Here is a 21421-nt window from a genome sequence, read left to right on the forward strand (position 1 = left end):
TTTGGTCCCTTCCAGATTTGAACCCACATCACCGAGTCTGAATATTGTTTGTCTATCTGTGTTGGCCCTGTGATGAGGTGGCGACTTGTCCAGGGTGTACACCGCTTCTGCCTGAATGTAGCTGAGATAGGCTCCAGCCACCCCCGCGAACCCGAACGGGACAAGCGGTAGAAAATGGATGGATGGATCACTGGGTTAAAAGGCATATATATATGTTATCTACTCTGCCAAATGTTCTCGTTGTCAAATTAAATTTGTTGTTAAAGGGAGGGATTCAGCCATTACCCAGAATTCTTCAATGCAACAATACTATGTTTTCATAAAATGTTGGGGATATACCAAGGTATTTTTACAATAAAATATGTTAAGACTGGTTAGAAAATTGAAGAATGTTTGTTAAAATTCTTGTGGAATATTGAAGGAAGTACAATAGAATCAGTTAGACTGTCAAAGGGTTTGAATATAGAAATACTTCCATAGTCGACAGGGTTTCCCCTCCTAGCACTGGGGTGCTGGAGCCTATCCGAGCTGCATTCAGGCAGAAAAGCGCTGTACACCCTGGACAAGTCGCCACCTTAACTTTCTCTTCTTAAAAGCCGCCATTGTCCTCTTAATTGCAAATTTTGTTAATTGCTGTCCGCGGGTATATCTGCAATATATATAAAAATTACGTCCACATCGCAGACATGTTCACAACATTCCAGACAATGGCGTGCGTTTTGTTTGCATCCGGTTTCGGTAGCGTGGTTTTCGATGATCAAAGTATTGTTTCAGTGGTCAAGTTAGCGGTACATCACTTGTCAACAGTGCACACGTTAGGCTATGAATATCAATTAATACTGTTAACGACCAGCTAATGTTAACGTTTTATGTTTGTGTTGTTTGGATTTGAGGTCAGTTTTTCCCATGTTTACAAACACACCGTCCATGCCTGAAAGGTGATTGGCGGAGAATGAGGAAGTGTTGTGTGTCTGTGGACGCGCACACTCAAAAGACAAAAGTTTTTGCTCGGTAAAGTAAAACCTATCGGAATTGTGCCGTTTGTTATCATAAGATTGGTAGTTAGCGTCAGACATTGGGATTTCTTCTGGGAGCTACAATATATTATGTTACTTTAATTCGTCTTCAAGTTAAATAAATAACTTATTTTCAAGGTGTGGCAGTAATAAAAAATGCCCTAGCGGCGCACCGCACAAGATTACATCAAGGAGAAACCCTAGTAGAAATGATTTCAACATTGAAATAGCTTAAATCTTGAAGATTGTTAACTATACGGAAACATATTATTAATATAGAAATTATAAATGTATGTTGTTGTAGTTGGCATTAAACTATGATTCAGGTAAAATGATCTAAAAAAATGTTGTGTGTTTGGTCTCGCCAGGATTTGAACCCACATTACTGTGGGGACAGAGAAATATTTTATCCATTCAGACTTTTGTTTCTAAAGAGAGACATTCAACCGTTGAATTGATTGATTACCCAGAGTTATTTGCTAGAACACTACTACGTATTCAGCTAATTTTGTGGATGTTTCAACATCTTTTTTCTCAATAAGATATGTTACTTGATTGTATGAAACTTTAATCTGCAAACAAGTTCACATTTAAGAAAAAACAAAGTTGAAACCTTTACTTAGATTGACAGGGGAAATATAGAGGTCTCAGTATAAATGCTAACAACTTGTACTTGAATTTGTAAGACAGTCCACATTTCATGACTATGTTTTTGCAGGATTCTTGGCCATATTACTGCAATGTGGAGCTTCACATAAAGTTTGCACAAATTAAATCACAATTTATGACTACTTTAAAGCAGATACAATGCAAAATAGCTACAAAAGGGACTATTTATTGCAATTCAAAGATGGCTTCCATTGCTTATTCTTAATTTGTTAGGTCAAAATGACAACATCACCCAGGATGCATTGCTGCAAAAGTATTACTTATTTGCTAGTTTCAGACTAAGTAAAAATGTTTTTTTACTACAACAAATATATTTTTGATAATGTGAAATATCTGCTTGAAGTGAAGGTTATTTGTAGACGGGAACAAAAGGGCAACTGTAAGTGAGAATGGTGGGAGGAGTACCAATTATATTGTCCAATTTTTTGGAAACCCATGAATACCGTAAAAAATTGAAATTTTGGGGTTAAAAGAATACTGAGTCGTTGTCCCGATCAAGACAAAAGTTTTAATGGTGAAATGGTTGAGGAGGAGTTGTAGATGTGGGAGGAGTAGTAGAAAGAAAAAAAGAGCAAACAACCATGACAATGAGAATTTACTGTATAACTGGTAATATTGGGGAATATTTATTGAATGATCCTGCTTGTCCTGAGAGAGCGAAACGTTTTAATGCTTGAAGTCGGGTGAATGGTTTGGTAGAGGCGGACGAAAAACGCTACGGAAGAATAATAATAAATATATTCATTTTGGTGTAGAATGCCTGTAGGCATTCACACAATAAGTTGTGTAGTCAATATTAACTGGTTGGATCGCGCCAGATGACACTTTAACATTCAAGTCCTTGTGCAAATATAGAGGGAATGAGGGAATAAGCAGTAGAAAATGGATGGATGAATGTTTTCTTCCCAAGTTGTGTGATCTTAGGTGACGTCTGAGGTCCACATTCGTTGTTTGTTTGCGTTTTGTGGCTTAACATACATAATAATGTTTGTGATATTTTGTGAAGGTTCAACAAGTTCACATTCTAACCATGTCTAACATAAGTGCAACATGTGTACAATGACTGAACAAATGAAAACAAAAGATGTGGCTTTATTTTCTATTATGACTGTGTTTTTCAAAAAATTGCTGAGTTCTCATTAGATTTAAGATGGCCAGTCTTGGCCAATTTTTTGTTGACCTATATTGTACTTCTGGTTAACTAAATGTCAGCAAACAGTTCTCACAATAAATGCAGTCCTTGAGTTTTCTGTCCCATTTACTTTTTTGTCCTGTGTATGTATATTTTAACCGGTTTCTTTTTTCGACGGTGGGTTTAATCCAGGGAGTAAAACCAAACAGGCTTTCCCTTTTTGTCCTATTGTCCAGGCACTAAAATAACACATGTGTGGGTGTGGCAGTAAAGTTTTTCACCTTAACATGTCATGTGCTTATTTCGTATTGATTGTTTTTTTTATTCTGCACAGTACCAATGTGGTGATGAATTACTCTGAGGTGGAGTCCAAAGTCAGAGAAGCTACCAATGATGACCCTTGGGGGCCATCAGGACAACAGATGAGTGACATTTCAAGGTGAGGAAAGCAGCATGATTTATTGTAATGTCATTAAGTTAAAAAAAAAAAACACTGACCTAGAAATAAAATGGGACAGATGTACTCTGCTGTACTGTATTTTGCTTGTTTTCTGCAGATCATCATCATCAAATGACTTTTGCAATCTCTGAGTACTTCAAAATGTTTTGCTCTGTTTTGTCAGCCTGTAAAAACTGTTGCGGATACTGGAAGTTCTACAGCCTTGTTACTGTGGTTACATGAAGCACAACACTTGTGCCCATCACATTTCCTATATTAATTCAAACTTTCACGGGAACATAATTTTTTCCTCAACATTACATTAAAACAAAGATTATGTCTGTAATTTATATAACTGTTTATTCCATTTATACCAAAGGACTACAATGTATCTGTGGTGTTGGGTTGCTGAGGAAGGTTGTTTGACAAAATAAAGTATTGATTTGTGGGTCATTTTGGGCAGCAGAGTGTGTCATGCAAATGTGCACTTTTTTTAAGTATAGCATTGTATTTGCATTATATAACTATGTTGAAGAAACAGGTGGGTTATAATGCGCGACCAAGTCATGTGTGTATGAGTGTTGAGAAGCAGTTACGATGCCATCTACTGTACTGAGTGAGAAGGACAAGCTACATAGACTGTCTCATTATGTCTTTGTGAGCGAGTCGGAGCAGGTAGCAAAACCAAGTCTAACAAAAACCCCAAATAGGTAGTGCTAGATCCATCTCGGGAAGTCTAAATGTAATTTGAAATAAATAACTCCATGGGAATTACTGATATTGATAATACTCATACAGGAGGTCATTTGGTTAAAAAAAAACTTTTGGTCCAGTGAAGTTATTACAAGACAAGCCATAAAAAGGTGCATTTTTGATATCTATTATGCAGAAGATAAAACTGTTAATGTGCTCCTTTTTTTTCTCCTCCGTAAATGTGCCAATGCTCAGAGCAACCTTTATGTATGAGCAGTTCCCAGAGGTGATGAACATGCTGTGGACCCGCATGCTGAGAGACAACAAGAAAAACTGGAGGAGAGTCTATAAGGTACATTCATACAATACAAAGGTATTTGCATATATGCAACACATGCACAAAGGACCGCGGTCAGACTTAATAGATCCTTTTACAATTCTAGCTGATATTCGGTTATTTATTTAATCATTACACATCCAAATCATGGTTTAAAAACCCTCAGATGTTTGACTTTTTAACCTATCCAACATTTTCTTCACCAAAATACTTTGAAAATAAATTCCAGGTTTCCAATTCCAATTTGGATATAATTCTACAATATTTCTATGGAGAATAATACAAAAAGGCTTTTTATGACTACTATGATATGTTCTGTCCCCATGCAGTCCCTACTACTGCTTGCTCATCTAATCAGGAATGGATCAGAGCGGGTTGTCACTAGTACCAGAGAACATCTTTATGATCTGAGATCATTAGAAAGCTACCACTTTGTTGGTAAGTTTGTTTCCCTTCTCTGCCACTTTCTCTCTTTCCTTTTCCTGTGCATCATGGAAGAAGAGTATAACCGTGTCAAGACACTGGGACTTATTGTCACTTTAGTTGTAAATTTATGGTTGTATAATAAGAAACATAACATTTAATAGGGAACTGCACTTTTTTTTAAAATTGTGCCTATTGTTCACAAATAATTATGAAAGACATGACGAGAGATGGATTTTTTTTCAATGCACTCTAAATGTTAAATACATTCGATCAAAAGTCTGCTTACAATGGAGCCTATAGGAGCCGTTTAATTATGCCTATGGAGCCCCTAAAAATACATCCAAACACCTCCATTAAGGTTTTATATACATGTTGTAAGTAATTTAGTAACAGGCATATTTATAATAACATTTACGTATTTTAATAATTTTAATCATACACTGTGCATTAATTTAAAAAATGCATCACGGTTGCTTTTGTTTTCTTTCTTCATCACTGATTTTTGCTCACTGCAGACTTTGAGGGCCAACAAACATAATAAAACATCACTTACTGTATAAGGTCTGCTGTCATTAAGATGGCGACTGCTAGGGTGTTCATATATTTCGATTTAGATGAAAAATGTTTCATAATCCTCGCAAAGAAACGGGATGGGGTGGGGTGGGAGGGAACAAGCGCTTTTCATGTCTTCTTTGCCAGTTCCGGGTTCGAAACTACTGTCAATCTCCCAACTGGTCGGATTTTATTATAAGCCATCTATTTTTCAGGTGAGAGGCACAATTTATAATCTACAATAAACTTACATAGAGCAAGGATGTGAGGAAGCAGCAGACTACTTGATGTTGTAAGCATAGGCACACCCGGAAGTGATCAATGCGCCACGCTAGTTTGTTTGAATTGGCGCGTATAATAATATCACTAATACTTCGTTAATATTCAAGTCACAAAATCGAAATTAAGTATTGTTAGGGCTTTTTGAATGGTTATTTATTGGATTTTATAGGCGGATTTGAATGGTTATTTATTGGACTTTATAGGCCGAATAGTGGCGCTCCGCTGCAAGCGGACCCTATATTTACGTTTATTTATTATTTAGACTGCATTAGAAAAAATCCATCCGTTGTCATGTCTTTCATAATGATTATGAACGATAGCCAACATTTAAAAAAAGAGCAATTCCCCTTTAATTTACAAAACCTTCAGTGTGAGCTCCGATGTAAGATTTGCTTATTCCACAATTCCTTAGGCCACACAAATGTAAGAGTGCACGCACGCGCGCACACACACCTTAAGCTACTTTCATTATTTTTAACCATGTGTGTATTTAAGATGCAATTTACAAGAAGGAGCGTTCAGCATTTTCTGTGCAAAAATGTTTTACTGTGGTCTGCATGTGCAAGTCAGCATTTGAATGTTTTTTTTTTTTTTTTTGTTTCACTGTGGTCATTAAGGACCCTATTCTCCCATGTGCTTAAGTGGAAAAAAATGCACAATTGCGCTGATTCTGAATGCGCTGCATTCTTCCCCTTGACTTAAGTCTGTCACAGCGCGACTTCATCCAAGATTTTCACTTCGGTTGGAGCAATCCTTAAATTTTGGTGTTCCATCTCATCGACCTCAGTACTAATGTGGGGCGGTATAGCTCGGTTGTTAGAGTGGCCGTGCCAGCAACTTGAGGGTTCCAGGTTCGATCCCCGCTTCCGCCATCCTAGTCACTGCCGTTATGTCCTTGGGCAAGACAATTTACCCACCTGCTCCCAGTGCCACCCACACTGGTTTAAAATGTAACTTAGATATTGGGTTTCACCATGTAAAAGTGCTTTGAGTCATTAGAGAAAAGTGCTATATAAATATAATTCACTTCACTTTTTTTCTTTAGCGCTTTTGAAGCTACAGTAAGTCCAGCGCCTCAAAAAGATGAAACATTGTATTGCACTTGAAACTTGGATGCAGACTGTGCCACAAACAATATAATGATAAAAATAAACTTCCAGAAATCTATGACATCTATTTGATTTGTGCTAATAGAGACACTAGCATAAAAGGACCATATTAACTCTTAAAAATCAAAATGCAGATAATACCTGCTGTGTCTCTGCATTCATAAGTGGAAGACTTGAGCGCACCCACACACAGGAGTCACAGCTATTCTTGCAAGCCCCTCTGAAGCGTCATGGCGAACTGTACTAAACGGAACTCATCACAAATAATATCAGCATGGTTATAATAGGTGGAATACAGTTTCTTCTACAAATATTTACATACAGCCAGAAAGGAGAAGCTGTTGTAGTATGCATACACACTGAACTTCCTGGATTTATATGGCTTTTTCATATTTAAATAAGCCATATCTTTTTGACGGATTTAAATGACATTCACAGTTGTTAGTAAAACTCCATGCTCTACAATTTCCACCAAATCAAAAAAGGCACCATGGCAAAATCTGCCTCATCATTCACGATTTAAGCACTTTTGCCTCACTTACGTGGCGGGGTTGGTGTGTCCGCAGGCTGTATGGGAGAATAAAATCAAGCGCATTATAAAACACTAGCGCAAACGGAAGAATAGGTCCCTAAAATGCTGCATCTTTGTACCTAGATGAACATGGTAAAGACCAAGGGGTGAATGTGCGCCAGAAGGTAAAGGAGTTGGTGGCGTTTGTCCAGGATGATGAAAGGCTGAGGGAAGAGAGGAAGAAAGCAAAGAAAAACAAAGACAAATATGTTGGCGTGTCTTCCGACACTCGAGGATACAGAGGTTACTGTAAGTCCACTGTTGACAAATTGATCTAAACTCATCCTAGTTCCTTTTTATCAAAAACATTGTTGGCTTTTCCCTGGTTGACCTAATCCTAATGTCTTGATGTGTTGGTGTCCAGCTTCAGACAAGTATGACTTCAATGATAGCACTCGCAAGTGGGATGACGACTGGGAGAACAAAGGGCAGTACGCTTTCAGCGATAAACTGGGTGAGATCAGCGACAAGATTGGAAGCACCATTGACGATACCATTAGCAAGTTTAGGAAGAAGGACAGAGATGACTCACCAGACCGATTTAGGTAGGTGCAAGAGACACTAACCATGTTCCAATTATTAAAATCTTTCATTGCCAAAACGCTATTCTAACTATTTTGAAAATGCTGTTTCATGTGATACAAAGATTGAAGATCATGTTGAAGTTTACCAAGGCTGTTTATTTTTTTATGCAGATGCACCATTGTTGGTAGTAAGATTGACTAGACAACACCTTTTAAACTAATAGGGGCTGTTTGCAACATTTACACAGATGTCTAGATGGCGCTAACTTTCCAATGTGTTTTACACAGTATATCCGCCCTCATACGGCTTCTGGAACGTAAGGACGTAACTCCGCCTGTACGTAACATGTACACACACATTAGCTTTGGGTGTTGATAGCTAATTTGGATAGCTACCATTAGGTGTCATTCTATAATAATGATTTGGATAGCTAGCGATAGCTGTCATTGAATGTGTATTCTATCACAGTGATTTGGATAGCTAGCGCTAGCTGTCATTGAATGTATATTCTATCATAACAACATGACTGCAAATTGTGCATTGCTTTTCTTGGACTGCTTTTATATTTGTGCACGCTTTCTCTGTTTGTACATGTTGTCGAGCAGGGTGAGTATCCGCCATAAACGCCAATCATTTTGTCCGGGCTGGTAAAAATGCTTATTAATTGAACTTAGTAATTGTAAAAAATATAGACCTTTGTAAAAACAAATGTGTTCTGTTAAACCACTAATGGTAACATAAGCTAGCCGGTGGTGTTTTTGTTATATTTTTTGCTTTAAAAAATGTAACTATGAGCAAGTAGCAAACAGCCCATATTATTACAGTATATCTATGTAAGCGTAGGCCTCCCAAAAAAGGTGTATCAGTCCTTACTAAAACCAACATAAATGACACACACCAGTTAAAATACAAGACAGAAGTGTAAATTGACAAAATCACATTTTTGAGCATACATTAAATAAACAATGTTGAAGAAATCCAAACCAGGATTATTATCTAAAATACAATAGAGCATTAAACTATACAGCATGTGGACGTGTGATTCCAGGATCTGTGATCTACTATGTTTCCTTGTTTTGATTTTAATTTGGTGTGCTTTCAGTGTCAGTATTTTACTATTATGACAACAAGACCTGGTATTTAGAATTTCAGTACAAGGGAAAACAGAGCTTAATGTTCAGCATTTAAAGATATGGGCAACACTAAAACCTTTCACGGTGGCTTTCAATCATTTGTTTTTCTTCTTTTTTTTTTTTTTTTGTTACAAGTGACAACGAGGAGGATCGGGGCCGCTCATCTCAAAACGGCAAGTCAGGCAAAGAGTTCAAAGATGAAGAAGAGACAGTTACCACCAAAAGTGTACAAATAGTCCAAGCAACAGAGACTACAGCTACCAGAAAGAGAGGTGGTGTCCCATCTAAAAAAGTGGACTTGGGGGCAGCAGCCCAGTACACAGGAGACAAGAGCCCAAACACCACCACCACCACTAAACAGGTAATATGTGCTTAAAAATAAGTTCAGGTACTGTAGGTGGAAGTACCATACAGTATGTCCCTTTCTTACTGGGGTCTATTTTCATATTTCAGCCTCAGTCAGCAGCACCACAGCCTTCTAGTAGTGGACTAGTTGATCTATTGATGGTTGACACAACACCTTCAAAGCCTGCTCCCACAGGTATTCTGAAACTCATGTTTCTTTTTCAAAAACTGTTGCAGATTATGTTGCTGCCTGAATCAATGGGTGCCAAAGGTGTACTTAACATATTTTCTACAGATGCATAACATAATGTTTCTTGATGAAACAAAAGTCTAAGTCAGAAGTCAATAAAGCTCTTTATAAATTAATGGACCAATGCACCAGCAGGTGGGCGTTAAGTGACATATTACATTTTACAACTAAAATCTGCGCTGTGTGAAACATCAGTTACAGAATGTACTATGCTGCAGAGCACTCCTCACAGTGATACAATGTTACAGCAGCATAAAGGACTTGACAGTTTAACTTGGTTACATGTTTAGGGTCACCATGTGTCATATGTTTGTTTGATCTTACACACTAGCACTATTCAGGACATTGAAGTTTTTCAAGAAAATGGGAAACACTAATCTGATGGCCTGACAGTTTCAGTGTGCAGCTGCTGTTGCTGGCATCAGATTTTGGGGACAGTTGGAGGAGGGAGTTAATGTATAGGAACTAAGTGCACCAGATGTTTTTGGAGTTGTCCCTGGTGAATGAAGAGGGTGGGAGGACTGAACAGATGTCACCACCCCTCCTTTCTGCCCAACACTCCTGACACTGAAGGAATGCTAACTGGCAGCTCAACACCTGGAGCTCTTCTATAAAAAATGGACATCTTCATGTATTTCTCATTGCAGACTTTACCGGTGGATTTGCTGACTTCTCTTCACCTGGTGCTTCTGCTGGTCTTACTGCAGGATCTGGTAGGATTTAAGTTTTTTTTAAGTGTGTGTTGTGCCATTGTAGCTATTTCAGCATACTGCTAGAATATTCAAAAGGAAAGCTGGCCATATGGTGCATGCTACCTGCTCTGCATAACAAGAACAGACACACATCAGCTCCAGTTATAGATGACAAGGAGACAGGGACAGAGGAAGATGGGGGTGAGGGGGCATATGAGTGGGAGAGACAACAAGCAGAATCAATTCAATTAAATTTTAAATGTGGCATCAGTTGTCTTTGAGAATACCCTCAATAAAACTACAAACCCCGTTTCCATAGGAGTTGGGAAATTGTGTTAGATGTAAATATAAACGGAATACAATGATTTGCCAATCCTTTTCAACCCATATTCAGTTGAATATGCTACAAAGACAACATATTTGATGTTCAAATTGATAAACATGTTTTTTTTTTTGCAAATAATCATTAACTTTAGAATTTGATGCCAGCAACACGTGACAAAGAAGTTGGGAAAGGTGGCAAAAAATAATAAAGTTGAGGAATGCTATTCAGACACTTATTTGGAACATCCCACAGGTGTGCAGACTAATTGGGAACAGGTTGGTGCCATGATTGGGTATAATAGCAGCTTCCATGAAATGCTAAGTAATTCACAAACAAGGATGTGGCGAGGGTCACCAATTTGTAAGCAAAGTGTCAAACAGTTTTAAAACAACATTTCTCAACGAGCTATTGCAAGGAATTTAGGGATTTTACCATCTACGGTCTGTAAAATCATCAAAAGGTTCAGAGAATCTGGAGAAATCACTGCACGTAAGCAATATTACGGACCTTCGATCCCTCAGGCGGTACTGCATCAAAAACCGACATCAGTGTGAAAAGGATATCACCACATGGGCTCAGGAACATTTCATAAAACCACTGTCAGTAACTACAGTTGGTCGCTACATCTGCAAGTGCAAGTTAAAACTCTACTATGCAAAGCGAATGCCATTATCAACAACACCAAGGAACGCCGCCGGCTTTACTGGGCCCGAGCTCATCTAAGATGGACTGATGCAAAGTGGAAAAATGTTCTGTGGTCCGACGAGTCCACATTTCAAATTATATTTGGAAACTGTGGACTTGGTGTCCTCCGGAACAAAGAGGAAAATAACCTTCCGGATTGTTATAAGCGCAAAGTTCAAAAGCCAGCATGTGTGATGGTATGGGGGTGTATTAGTGCCCAAGACATGGGTGACTTACACATCTGTGAAGGCACCATTAATGCTGAATGGTCCGTACAGGTTTTGGAGCAACATATGTTGTGATCCAAGCAACGTTATCATGGACGCCCCTGCTTATTTTAGCAAGACAATTCCAAGCCACGTGTTACAAAAGCGTGGCTTCGTGGTAAAAGAGTGCGGGTACTTTCCTGGCCCGCCTGCAGTCCAGACATTTCTCCCGTCGAAAATATGTGGCGCATTATGAAGCGTAAAATACAACAGCGGAGACCCCGGACTGTTGAACAACTTAAGCTCTACATCAAGCAAGAATGGTAAAGAATTCCACTTTCAAAGCTTCAACAATTAGTTTCCTCTTCCCAAATGTTTATCGAGTGTTGTTAAAAGAAAATGTGATGTAACACAGTGGTGAACATGCTCTTTCCCAATTACTTTGGCACGTGTTAAAGCCATGAAATTCTAAGTTAATTATTATTTGCAAAAAAAAAAAAAAAGTTTTAGGAGTTTGAACATCAAATATGTTGTCTTTGTAGTGCATTCAACTAAATATGGGTTGAAAAGGATTTGCAAATCATTGCATTCCGTTTATATTTACATCTAACACAATTTCCCAACTCATATGGAAACGGGGTTTGTAGACTGACCCTACGAAGATGCAACTGTTGATTGCAAGGACAGGTTCAGTTGGACATTTTGATTTCTGTTTGCAGAATGCTGCTGTTATTTACACTCAAAATATCAACATTGTGGCTAGTGTGGAATATATATATATATATATATATATATATATATATATATATATATATATATATATATATATATATATATATATATATATATATATATATATATATATATATATATATATATATATATATATATATATATATATATATATATACATATATATATATATATATATATTTGTTTTTTCTACTTTCTTCCTTTAGTCGCACCGGTCTCCAGCAGCAATGGAGATTTTGGAGAGTGGAATGCATTCCCTGGTGGCCAGATGCCAGCATCTGCTCAGTCTGTTGACACCAGTGGAAATGACCTTTTTGGTGCCATGACTGCAAGTCCTGCCCCCGCCCCAGTTGCCGCTGCGGGCAACAATGCGTCCTCAGCAGATCTTTTTGACATGATGGGGCCAACTCAGACGTTCACCTCCTCTCAGAGCCTCAACTTCAGCATGAACAGTACACAAAGCATGAGCGCCACAGGCCTGCCTCAGTCTAGGTCACAGGTATGCATGGTTGCACTCATACGCACAAGGATCCATTTTGAATAATTCATTGATATACTTAGCTTTACATGACATCAGTTTCATGTTGACATTTTGGGGAGAATTATACCTGACAGATTTGGAATGCTGATATTATCAGTTAATGTTATTTGACTGATATGTACGATTATGATAGGCCAGAGAGCAGACAAGATGCATCCAAGGCAGAAAAGAAATGCTTAGTGTTTTGGAAGAGGTGGCATATTTTCTAAGCAAAAAATCTGTTGCGTTCCCTGTTTTGAAAGCAAGTTTGAAGCTGTAGATTTCAATTAGTCATTGCTAAACCTAATAAATGTGTAATTGCAAGTCTGCATTCTGTACTTGGACAGGAGAGACCAAAGGAAGTGTCTTGTCACATGACCTTGTGTGACAACTGCTGTTCTTGCGTAACGATCATCATCGGGAATTGATAAAACAACGTTGCCCCTGGAGACGAATCATTTTGACAAATAGTTGTTTTTCAACTGTAAAGACAAAAGACAGCACGTGATCAAGAGAACATGACAAGGAAGCAACAAAAGCAAGAAGATATTAAAGTCATTACTTCAACACATTCGCGTGATCAAAGAATGTGTCTCGTATCTAGTATGCATATGAGATATAATAAAATAAGGTTAGAAAAAATGCAATTAAAGTACACACTTATTTACTTCTTTGTGTATACAAATCATAATAAATACAATAGGGCCTTTTGTGCTTGGGCCTTAAATACACACACTAGCTCAATACAGCAATAGTGTTACTAGAGATATGAGTTCAAGAGCCATCACTTCCAAACATACATATTTGGCTTGCATGTTAATGTAAGGATTTGTTCAACCTTGGCCCTCACAAATAATTTTAAAGCATATAAACATACAGCCATTATTTTGTATGCGTTTATTCATCTTTTGCAGCACTGCTTTGTGATCAGTCAGTGGGCACTTTTGACAAAGACACTTCTCTTATCTTTGAACGACATAGACACAAGAGTGTTAACAGGTGCCCCTCCTCTGTCCCCGACCACTGCCTAACCACCTAGTCTTTCTACGCCTGACATCCAGAATGAGAAAATCAGATTTGCGACACGTAAAACAACATTAAAATTTCCCAAAAAGACAGTATTCCTCTTCCTGAAATATGTTCTTGACCCACTTTAAACTACACAGCTAGCGCTCCCTTTAGTCTTGTTTTGTTCAAAAGTATGGCTTAATCAATTACGATCAGAACCTGAAACAGTAGCTCTTCATTACCTATTATAACATTTCTTTTCACAGTACACTGTATTACTTTACTTGCAGCATGGTTCGATCCGGGAATTATTTCTCAACCAAAGAGAGATTGCTAAAAACTCAAATCATTGTATATTTGGGTAATATCTTGATCTGTGAAAGTTTTTTATTTATTTGGCAGAGGTCCACATGAATTTATTTTTTTTGCCTTTTCCAGCCAATCCACAACTTTGGGGCGCCTCTTCAACCGCAGACTGCTCAGCAGGGAGTCCTTTCTCAAGGTGTTGCAGCCAAAGATTCCCTCCCCTCCACTTGGTCGGACCACTCTGTGAACATCAGCCTTGACTTCCTGGGTCCAGGCATGCAGGCGCCCAAGCCCAGTCAACCCACCCTCAACACACTCCAACAAGGTGAAATAACATCAATTACGACTGATGTGTGATTGCATTCAACAAGGAATTGACTTGTGTCCATATATAATTTACTTTATTCCTGTAGGCAGTACAGTCTTATTTTATAATCAATTGATTTGGGATATGCGGTAGAAAATGGATTGATGGATGATTTAAAAGGGTCATAATATGATTTTTTTTCCTACACATAAAAACCTTTTTGTGGTCTACATCAAGGTTTCTTAACGTTTTTGACTTTGGGGCCCAACTTTTCTACTACAGAAGGGCCCAGTCAAATATTAACACTGAAATAGTAGTTACTCTTTAATCATATTTATTTTTTATATCAAATTTACTTACATTTTAACAGGATAAACCTTGTCAAATGATATAAAATACAAAGATTATTGTCATGCCTAATTACAAAATTAATTCCATTAAAATATACTGCCAAAGAAGGGACTCTTTGGCAGTATATTAAATATTTTTACATTTTGTATATTTTTTTATTTATATTTAATTACTCAGTACTAAAAAACAATTTCTAACTAAAAAAAATAATACATCCATTCATGTTTCCTAAATAAACGGTCAATAAAATTAAAGTGTAAATAAAAATACAGCTTTGCCACTTTAGTCATAATTTTTGAGCTTAAGCAGGGGTCTCAAACTCAATTGACCTGGGAGCCACTGGATGCAGAAACGGGTGAGGCTGGGCTGCAAGAAAAGATTTCTTTAAAAAAAAAATCTAACATGCACTTTTTAATAAATTCACCTTCTTAGAATGGGTTTCCCGCCCTAGCAACATACCTGCCATCTTTCACGATCTTTCTGGGAAACACCTGTATATCAGTGCCCCTCCCGACAATCTCCCGGGGCAATCATATATTGTATATTGCAGCCTGAAAGAGTTAAGGCTTCATTGGATTCTGGGTATTTGTTCTGTTGTGTTTATGTTGTGTTACGGTGCGGATGTTCTCCCAAAATGTGTTTGTCATTCTTGTTTGGTGTGGGTTCACAGTGTGGCACATATTTGTAACAGTGTTAAAGTTGTTTATACGGCCACCTTCAGTGTGACCTGTGTGGCTGTTGATCAACTATGTCTTGCAGTCACTTACTGCGTCTACAGAAGTCAAATACAACATGTGGCTGGGCTTGCACGCTGTTTGTACAAGTTGTAGAGGACGCTAAAGGCAGTGCCTCCACGGTGCCCCCTTGATATTGTTGTTTGGGTGAAATTCGGGAGAATGATTACCCCTGTGAGGGCACTGAAAATTGAGTCTCCTGGAAAAATCCAGGGTATACATGTATGACGCTGTAAAGCGCCATTCTTATAAAACTAGCGGGGCCGCGCCAACATTACTTTTTCATATTAAGGTGCGGGCCGCAAAATGACATCTCTTGTGTTCGAGACCCCTGCGCTCAAAAATCTTCTCTATGACTAGCTCCATTTTTCTTATGTTTGTTTGATATTATCATTACCGCCACAAGTGGTAGAAAAGTGTATTTCAGCTGAGTACCGCTGTGGCTCATACAAACCAAAGCTAAGAATCACATTTTTGGCAGCCCAACAATGGGTCCCGGCCCAATGGTTAAGAAACACTGGTCCACATAACATGTTATGGTGGTCCTTTTGTCAAAAAAGTAAATACATTATGTTTTAATGAATATCTTCAAGCTGCTTTCTGACCGTCTCTTCAGGACGTGCCGTTCTTTGTGCGGTCTTATTTACATGCCTCCACTTCCACTACGTGTTGTACTGTTTCTATATCGAGTCTACTGACAAACATTAGTTTGAAGAATAAGCTATTTTATATTAGAAATGGCAACAGCGGAGGATGCATGTGCATGTACGAGCCAGTATGCCCCATAACAAACGGCTGGTTTGGAAGAGGTATGAAGGAAGGCACGATTGCTTTATAAATATCGATGCAATGCCTCAATGGTCTGATTTCACAGGTACTAACAAGTAAAAAAAAGTAGATTTTACATTATAGGTCCCCTTTAAGCTAACATAAGACAGTTTCAGTCCCACCTTTATTTTAGGGAGGATGCCAAATCACACCTGCCCTTCCCTACAGAGCAACCTACATGCTTTTTTCTACATAGTGTCACGTTACGATTAATACTTGTCGGATATAACAGGCCTATACTATTCAACTGCATGTCATTTTTTTGGTGCAATTGTAAAGGAGACAACGGCGTAGAACCAGGACACGGTGGAGACTGTCTCCTCATAAGAAACAATGCAAGTATGAATAATGGGTTCCAGCCTTGACAAAAGTCCATATTTTAGTGAAGGTTTGTCCACTTTTAAACAATATAAAGTGTTGCGCGGTACTGTATATCATACAAACATAACAAGAAGGTGATGGAACAACTTCATAATAAAGAAAGTCAAAACAACAGGTAGGCGATGCTCTGCCAACACGCGCGTTTCCTGTTACAACCAAAATGTTAAAATCCTTAACTTCAACAACCATATGAATACAATAATAAACATTTTAAAATGTCAAATGCACACACATTAACGACAGAGAACTGACAGAAAAGCAACAGACAGAGGGAAATGGAACGAGGTGAGTTGTAGTCCGTGTGTTTGTGCTTTAGAAGAGTGAGGGGCCGCTCTGGAACAAGAAAAGAGTGTATTTTCCTTTGCTAAGATATAGTTCTGTTCCGGCATCTTTTCCCAGCAAAGACCGGCATCATCACAATCAAAACTTGATTTGGGGCGGCGTGGCTCGGTTGGTAGAGAGGCCGTGCCAGCAACTTGAAAGTTCCAGATTCAATCCCCACTTCTGCCATCCCAGTCACTGCCGTTGTGTCTTTGGGCAAGACACTTTGCCCACCTGCTACCCACACTGGTTTAAATGTAGCTTAAAGGATTGTAGATAATGGGTTCCACTATATAAAGCGCTTTGAGTCTCTAGAGAAAACTGCTATATAAATATAATTCACTCCACTTCATGTGGTTACTTATGTGGTCATGCTTGTGAGTGCCAAATTTGATCCTCGCAAATAGTGTTTTTTTTTTTTAACTCTACAGCGGTTAACTCCTTTTAATGCTGATCTGTTGAGTTTTATAATTAAGCAAAATGGACAAACCTTGTCAAAAATTGACAAAACAAAGAAAAAGTGCACATGCTGGAGTGTTGCGACGTGACTTCTCCTGCACAGCAAGTCAAGTGGATAGCTCTGCCTCCCCAACAGTGTTTTGCCCTGCTTTCCTTAAACATGCACTTTATAAATTCTCTGTTGTTGACTATTTTGTTCAATCCATTTTTCCCAGGCAACCAGGTGGGCATTAACTTGCTCCCCCAAGGATTTTCCACAATGAGCCTTGGACCCTCTGGAGTCAGATCGCCTGTGAATCCCATGATGCACCCTGGTGCTGGCATGAACATGGGCATGGTCTCCAACCCGGGCATGATGGGGATGACGCCCAACAACGCAATGATGGGGATGGCGATGACTCCCAATCAAGCCATGATGGGCATGGGCATGAACATGGGGATGCAGCAGGGGGGCATGCCAGTGGTCATGCCAGGTGCCATGGGGATGCATCCAGGAATGGTCCAACAGTCCAAACATGACGCCTTTGCTGACTTTGGTAACTTTGGGAAGTGATGGCGCTACAGAGCAGAGAAGATATCTGAGGGCTTGTTAGTGAAGGATTATGAGCTTCAAACAAAGAGTACTTGAATCATGTCAACACTCTGCAATGTCCTTATTTTTAACTAATGATGCTGTCAGTGAAATGGAGCAAAGTGGACGCGTGGGTGGAGTTTGAACCAATGATAAGTGCCGTCATCACACAGCTTTTTGTCAATTGTGTGCCTTGCTGGTTATGAATGTCAGGAGATTCGCTTTTACAACCTCAATCAAATGAAATCACCAGAATAGCAAAAATGTTTATGCATCGGTTTTTGCGATGCCTCCTCTAACTTTATTGAGAAGTCAGCTATTTTAACTTTAATATATCAAGTGACCTATTTTTTCTTCTGTCTTCCTTTTAGCCTGTAAATACCTACGCCATTTTAAGTTATGGAGATTAAACGGTTATGAAGAAGATTAACGGGGTGGTGACAATGTGTAGAGTTATGTCATGCAAGAAAACTGTTCCAAATTCAGACTTGGAGCACATTGTTACCTTTTTCTTCCATGTTGGGTACTTTGGAAGCCAGCTTTGTGTCTTTTTTATCAATCATTGCATTATTTTTTTTGAGATTTCCACTAACAGATATCATCAAATCTCTTTGGTACTATGTGTATATATATATATGTATGCCTATAAATGCATATATGCATATGCATATATATATATATATATATATATATATATATATATATATATATATATATATACACACACACACATTATATACTTCTAAAGAAAAGTATAATCATTTAAATGAGATAATCAGTGGTTGGATGTTTTGTTTCCAATTACAACCCGGAGTGCCTGGAAACCTTTGCCTTTATCCCTTGAGTTAACGTCCTGAATGGAGACATGACCATGCAGTGTTGACAGCAGACACTATTATGTACAAATATTTTTGTTTGTACTCGTGCCTCAAGCCAAGCTAACTCTGTACAGAAAACCATTGTCATAATTAGTTCACGTATGAAATTTGAATTTATACGCTTCTTTTTGTTTTGGGTTGATTGTAATTCTGTTGGCGCAGACTGTTTCAAATGTGTGCTTTATATATATATATATATATATATATATATATATATATATATATATATATATATATATATATAAAAAATATACACATTTCAGAACAATCCTGTTGACTTAGAACCGGTGCTGATCTGAAAGCACTGATCCTCAACTGGACCAAGTGCCTCCTGACCCATGAAACTGTAATATCAAATAAACCTTGGGTGCCAATGATATAAATAATTCACTGGCCAGAGTACAAGGAAGTAATCCTGCAGCCTCCGGGGGGCTCTGGAGGCCTTGCTCTACATCGTAGCCTTTTATCGCCGTCTGGAGCATTACAATGACCAAAATTTGTTTTCTTTCAGTCGTTTTGTTGGATTTTTTTTTTTTTTCTACTTTTGATCTTCTCTCAAACAAAAATGGGATTGTTACTGAAACACTAGTATATGCAAATATTATGAAAGATATCTTTGGAGAAATTCTGCATTATTCCAGTTTTGATTTACACAAAAAGATTACCTATCTACAACATTAAACAGTTGATTAAAATGACTTATTGGCGTGTGTCATTTTATCATTTGAAGGTTTTAAGCAGTGCAAGTGAAGGACTGGGCTTGAAAATATACTTTTAGTTCCATAGAAATGTTAAATTGTATGTCACGAATGGTGCATTGCTAGTTTAGTAATGGGTCACTTGATACTGACTTACATTTAATTTTCAAAACCCGAAAGGGACAAGCGGTAGGAAAACGATGGATGTTTACAGTTGGTTTACGAGCGATAATGTCTATACAACACCAAGTATTTGTATTGACGTTTGTGCACGTTAAATAGGGATGTTATAGTTCGCTTGGTAGAGTGGCCGAGCCAGCAATTTGAGGGTTTCAGGTTTGGTCCCCGCTTCCGCCGTCCTATTCACTGCCGTTGTGTCCTTGGGCAAGACACTTTACCCACCCACACTGGTTTAAATGTAACTTGGATTTTGGGTTTCATAATGTAAAGTGCTTTGAATCACTAGAGAAAAAGCGCTATATAAAAATAATTTATTTCACTCACATGCAAAGAGGGCCATTAATACACACATTGACCTACTTAAAGTGTGTTTTGTACAAGGAGGCAAAGATGACTCACTGATGTGGTCCATCCAATTTCTACTGCTTATTCCCTTTGGGGTCGCGGGTGGAGCTGGTGCCTATCTTAGCTACAATCGGGCGGAAGGCGGAGTGCACCCTGGACAAGTCTCCCACTCATCGCAGGGCCAACACAGATAGACAGACAACATTCACACACTAGGGCCAATTTAGTGTTGCCAATCAACCTATCCCCAGGTGCATGTCTTTGTAAGTAGGAGGAAGCCGGAGTACCCAGAGGGAACCCACGCATTCACGGGAAGGACATGCAAACTCCACAGAGAAAGATCCCGAGCCCGGGATTGAACTCAGGACTACTCAGGAGCTTTGTATTGTGAGACAGACACACTAACCCCTCTACCATTGTGCTGCCCCGGGCTGATATTGTTTTGCATATAATTTACAAGTATAAAATGTGCAGTAAACTGAATCAATTGCAACAGTTTGTCAGAGTATGATGCAACTTCCTGCAGACCTTGTGACATATTTAACCCAGAACGTGTTAAGGTAACATCCATCCATTTTTACCGCTTGTCCCTGACCTAGTGAACATGTCAACAAAACTTTTTTTTTTTTAAAACAAAAGTGTAGCTGGGACAAGGATTAACATAAATGTGTGTAAAATTTAACATTGCAATCAGAGTTAAATATTTCATGATAGCGTTCATAAACAACTTTAGGGAGCGGGGATAGGTTTTACTTTTTTATTTATTCCTAAAACATGCAATCAAACCAACTCGCAGGATATTTTGCATGATTAAAAAAAAAATACATTTTGGAATTCATACGTTGTTTTCCCTGGTGACGCAAATGGCAGCGATGGATCTTTTGACTTTTTACAGACTTTGGCTTCACGGTGGAAGGGGGGTTGGTGCGTCTGCCTCACAATACGAAGGTCCTGAGAAGTCAGGGTTCAATCCCGGGCTCGGGATCATTCTGTGCTGAGTTTGCATGTCTTCCCTGTGAATGCGTAGGCTTCCTCCTACCTCCAAAGACATGCACCTGGGGATAGGTTGATTGGCAACACTAAATTGCCCTAGTGTGTGAATGTTGTCTGTGTTGGCCCTGCGATGAGGTGGGGACTTGTCCAGGGTGTACTCCACCTTCCGCCCGATTTTAACTGAGCTAGGAACCAGCCCCCCCCCTGCAACCTAAGGGAATAAGCGGTAGAAAATGGATGGATGGATGGGACAGAATCTGTCGTTTGACGTCATCAGTTCACCTTTGCTGCGATGCGGTTGTGACTTGTCCAGGGTTTACACCGCCTTCCGCACGATTGTAGCTGAGATAAGCATCAGCGACCCCAAAAGGGAGTAAGCGGTAGGAAATGGATGGATGGATG

At 38.7% G+C, this 21421-nt stretch overlaps 1 protein-coding gene across 1 annotated transcript in view; it reads left to right on the forward strand.

Moving 5' to 3' along the window:
* Nucleotides 1-19501, forward strand: part of clint1a (clathrin interactor 1a) — a 29719-nt gene extending 10218 nt beyond the window's left edge. Inside the window, exons 2-12 of the mRNA XM_061901876.1 lie at nt 3152-3256; nt 4205-4301; nt 4616-4724; nt 7311-7475; nt 7591-7771; nt 9020-9245; nt 9338-9425; nt 10127-10192; nt 12346-12638; nt 14106-14298; nt 17570-19501. Of these exons, the coding sequence (XP_061757860.1) occupies nt 3152-3256; nt 4205-4301; nt 4616-4724; nt 7311-7475; nt 7591-7771; nt 9020-9245; nt 9338-9425; nt 10127-10192; nt 12346-12638; nt 14106-14298; nt 17570-17907 (1861 nt within the window). The 3' untranslated portion in view covers nt 17908-19501. The remainder of the gene's footprint in view (nt 1-3151; nt 3257-4204; nt 4302-4615; nt 4725-7310; nt 7476-7590; nt 7772-9019; nt 9246-9337; nt 9426-10126; nt 10193-12345; nt 12639-14105; nt 14299-17569) is intronic.
* Nucleotides 19502-21421: the final 1920 nt, after the last annotated feature.

This window comes from Nerophis ophidion, linkage group LG05 (assembly GCF_033978795.1).
Source record: "Nerophis ophidion isolate RoL-2023_Sa linkage group LG05, RoL_Noph_v1.0, whole genome shotgun sequence".
In the NCBI taxonomy this organism is placed as follows: Eukaryota; Metazoa; Chordata; class Actinopteri; order Syngnathiformes; family Syngnathidae; genus Nerophis; species Nerophis ophidion.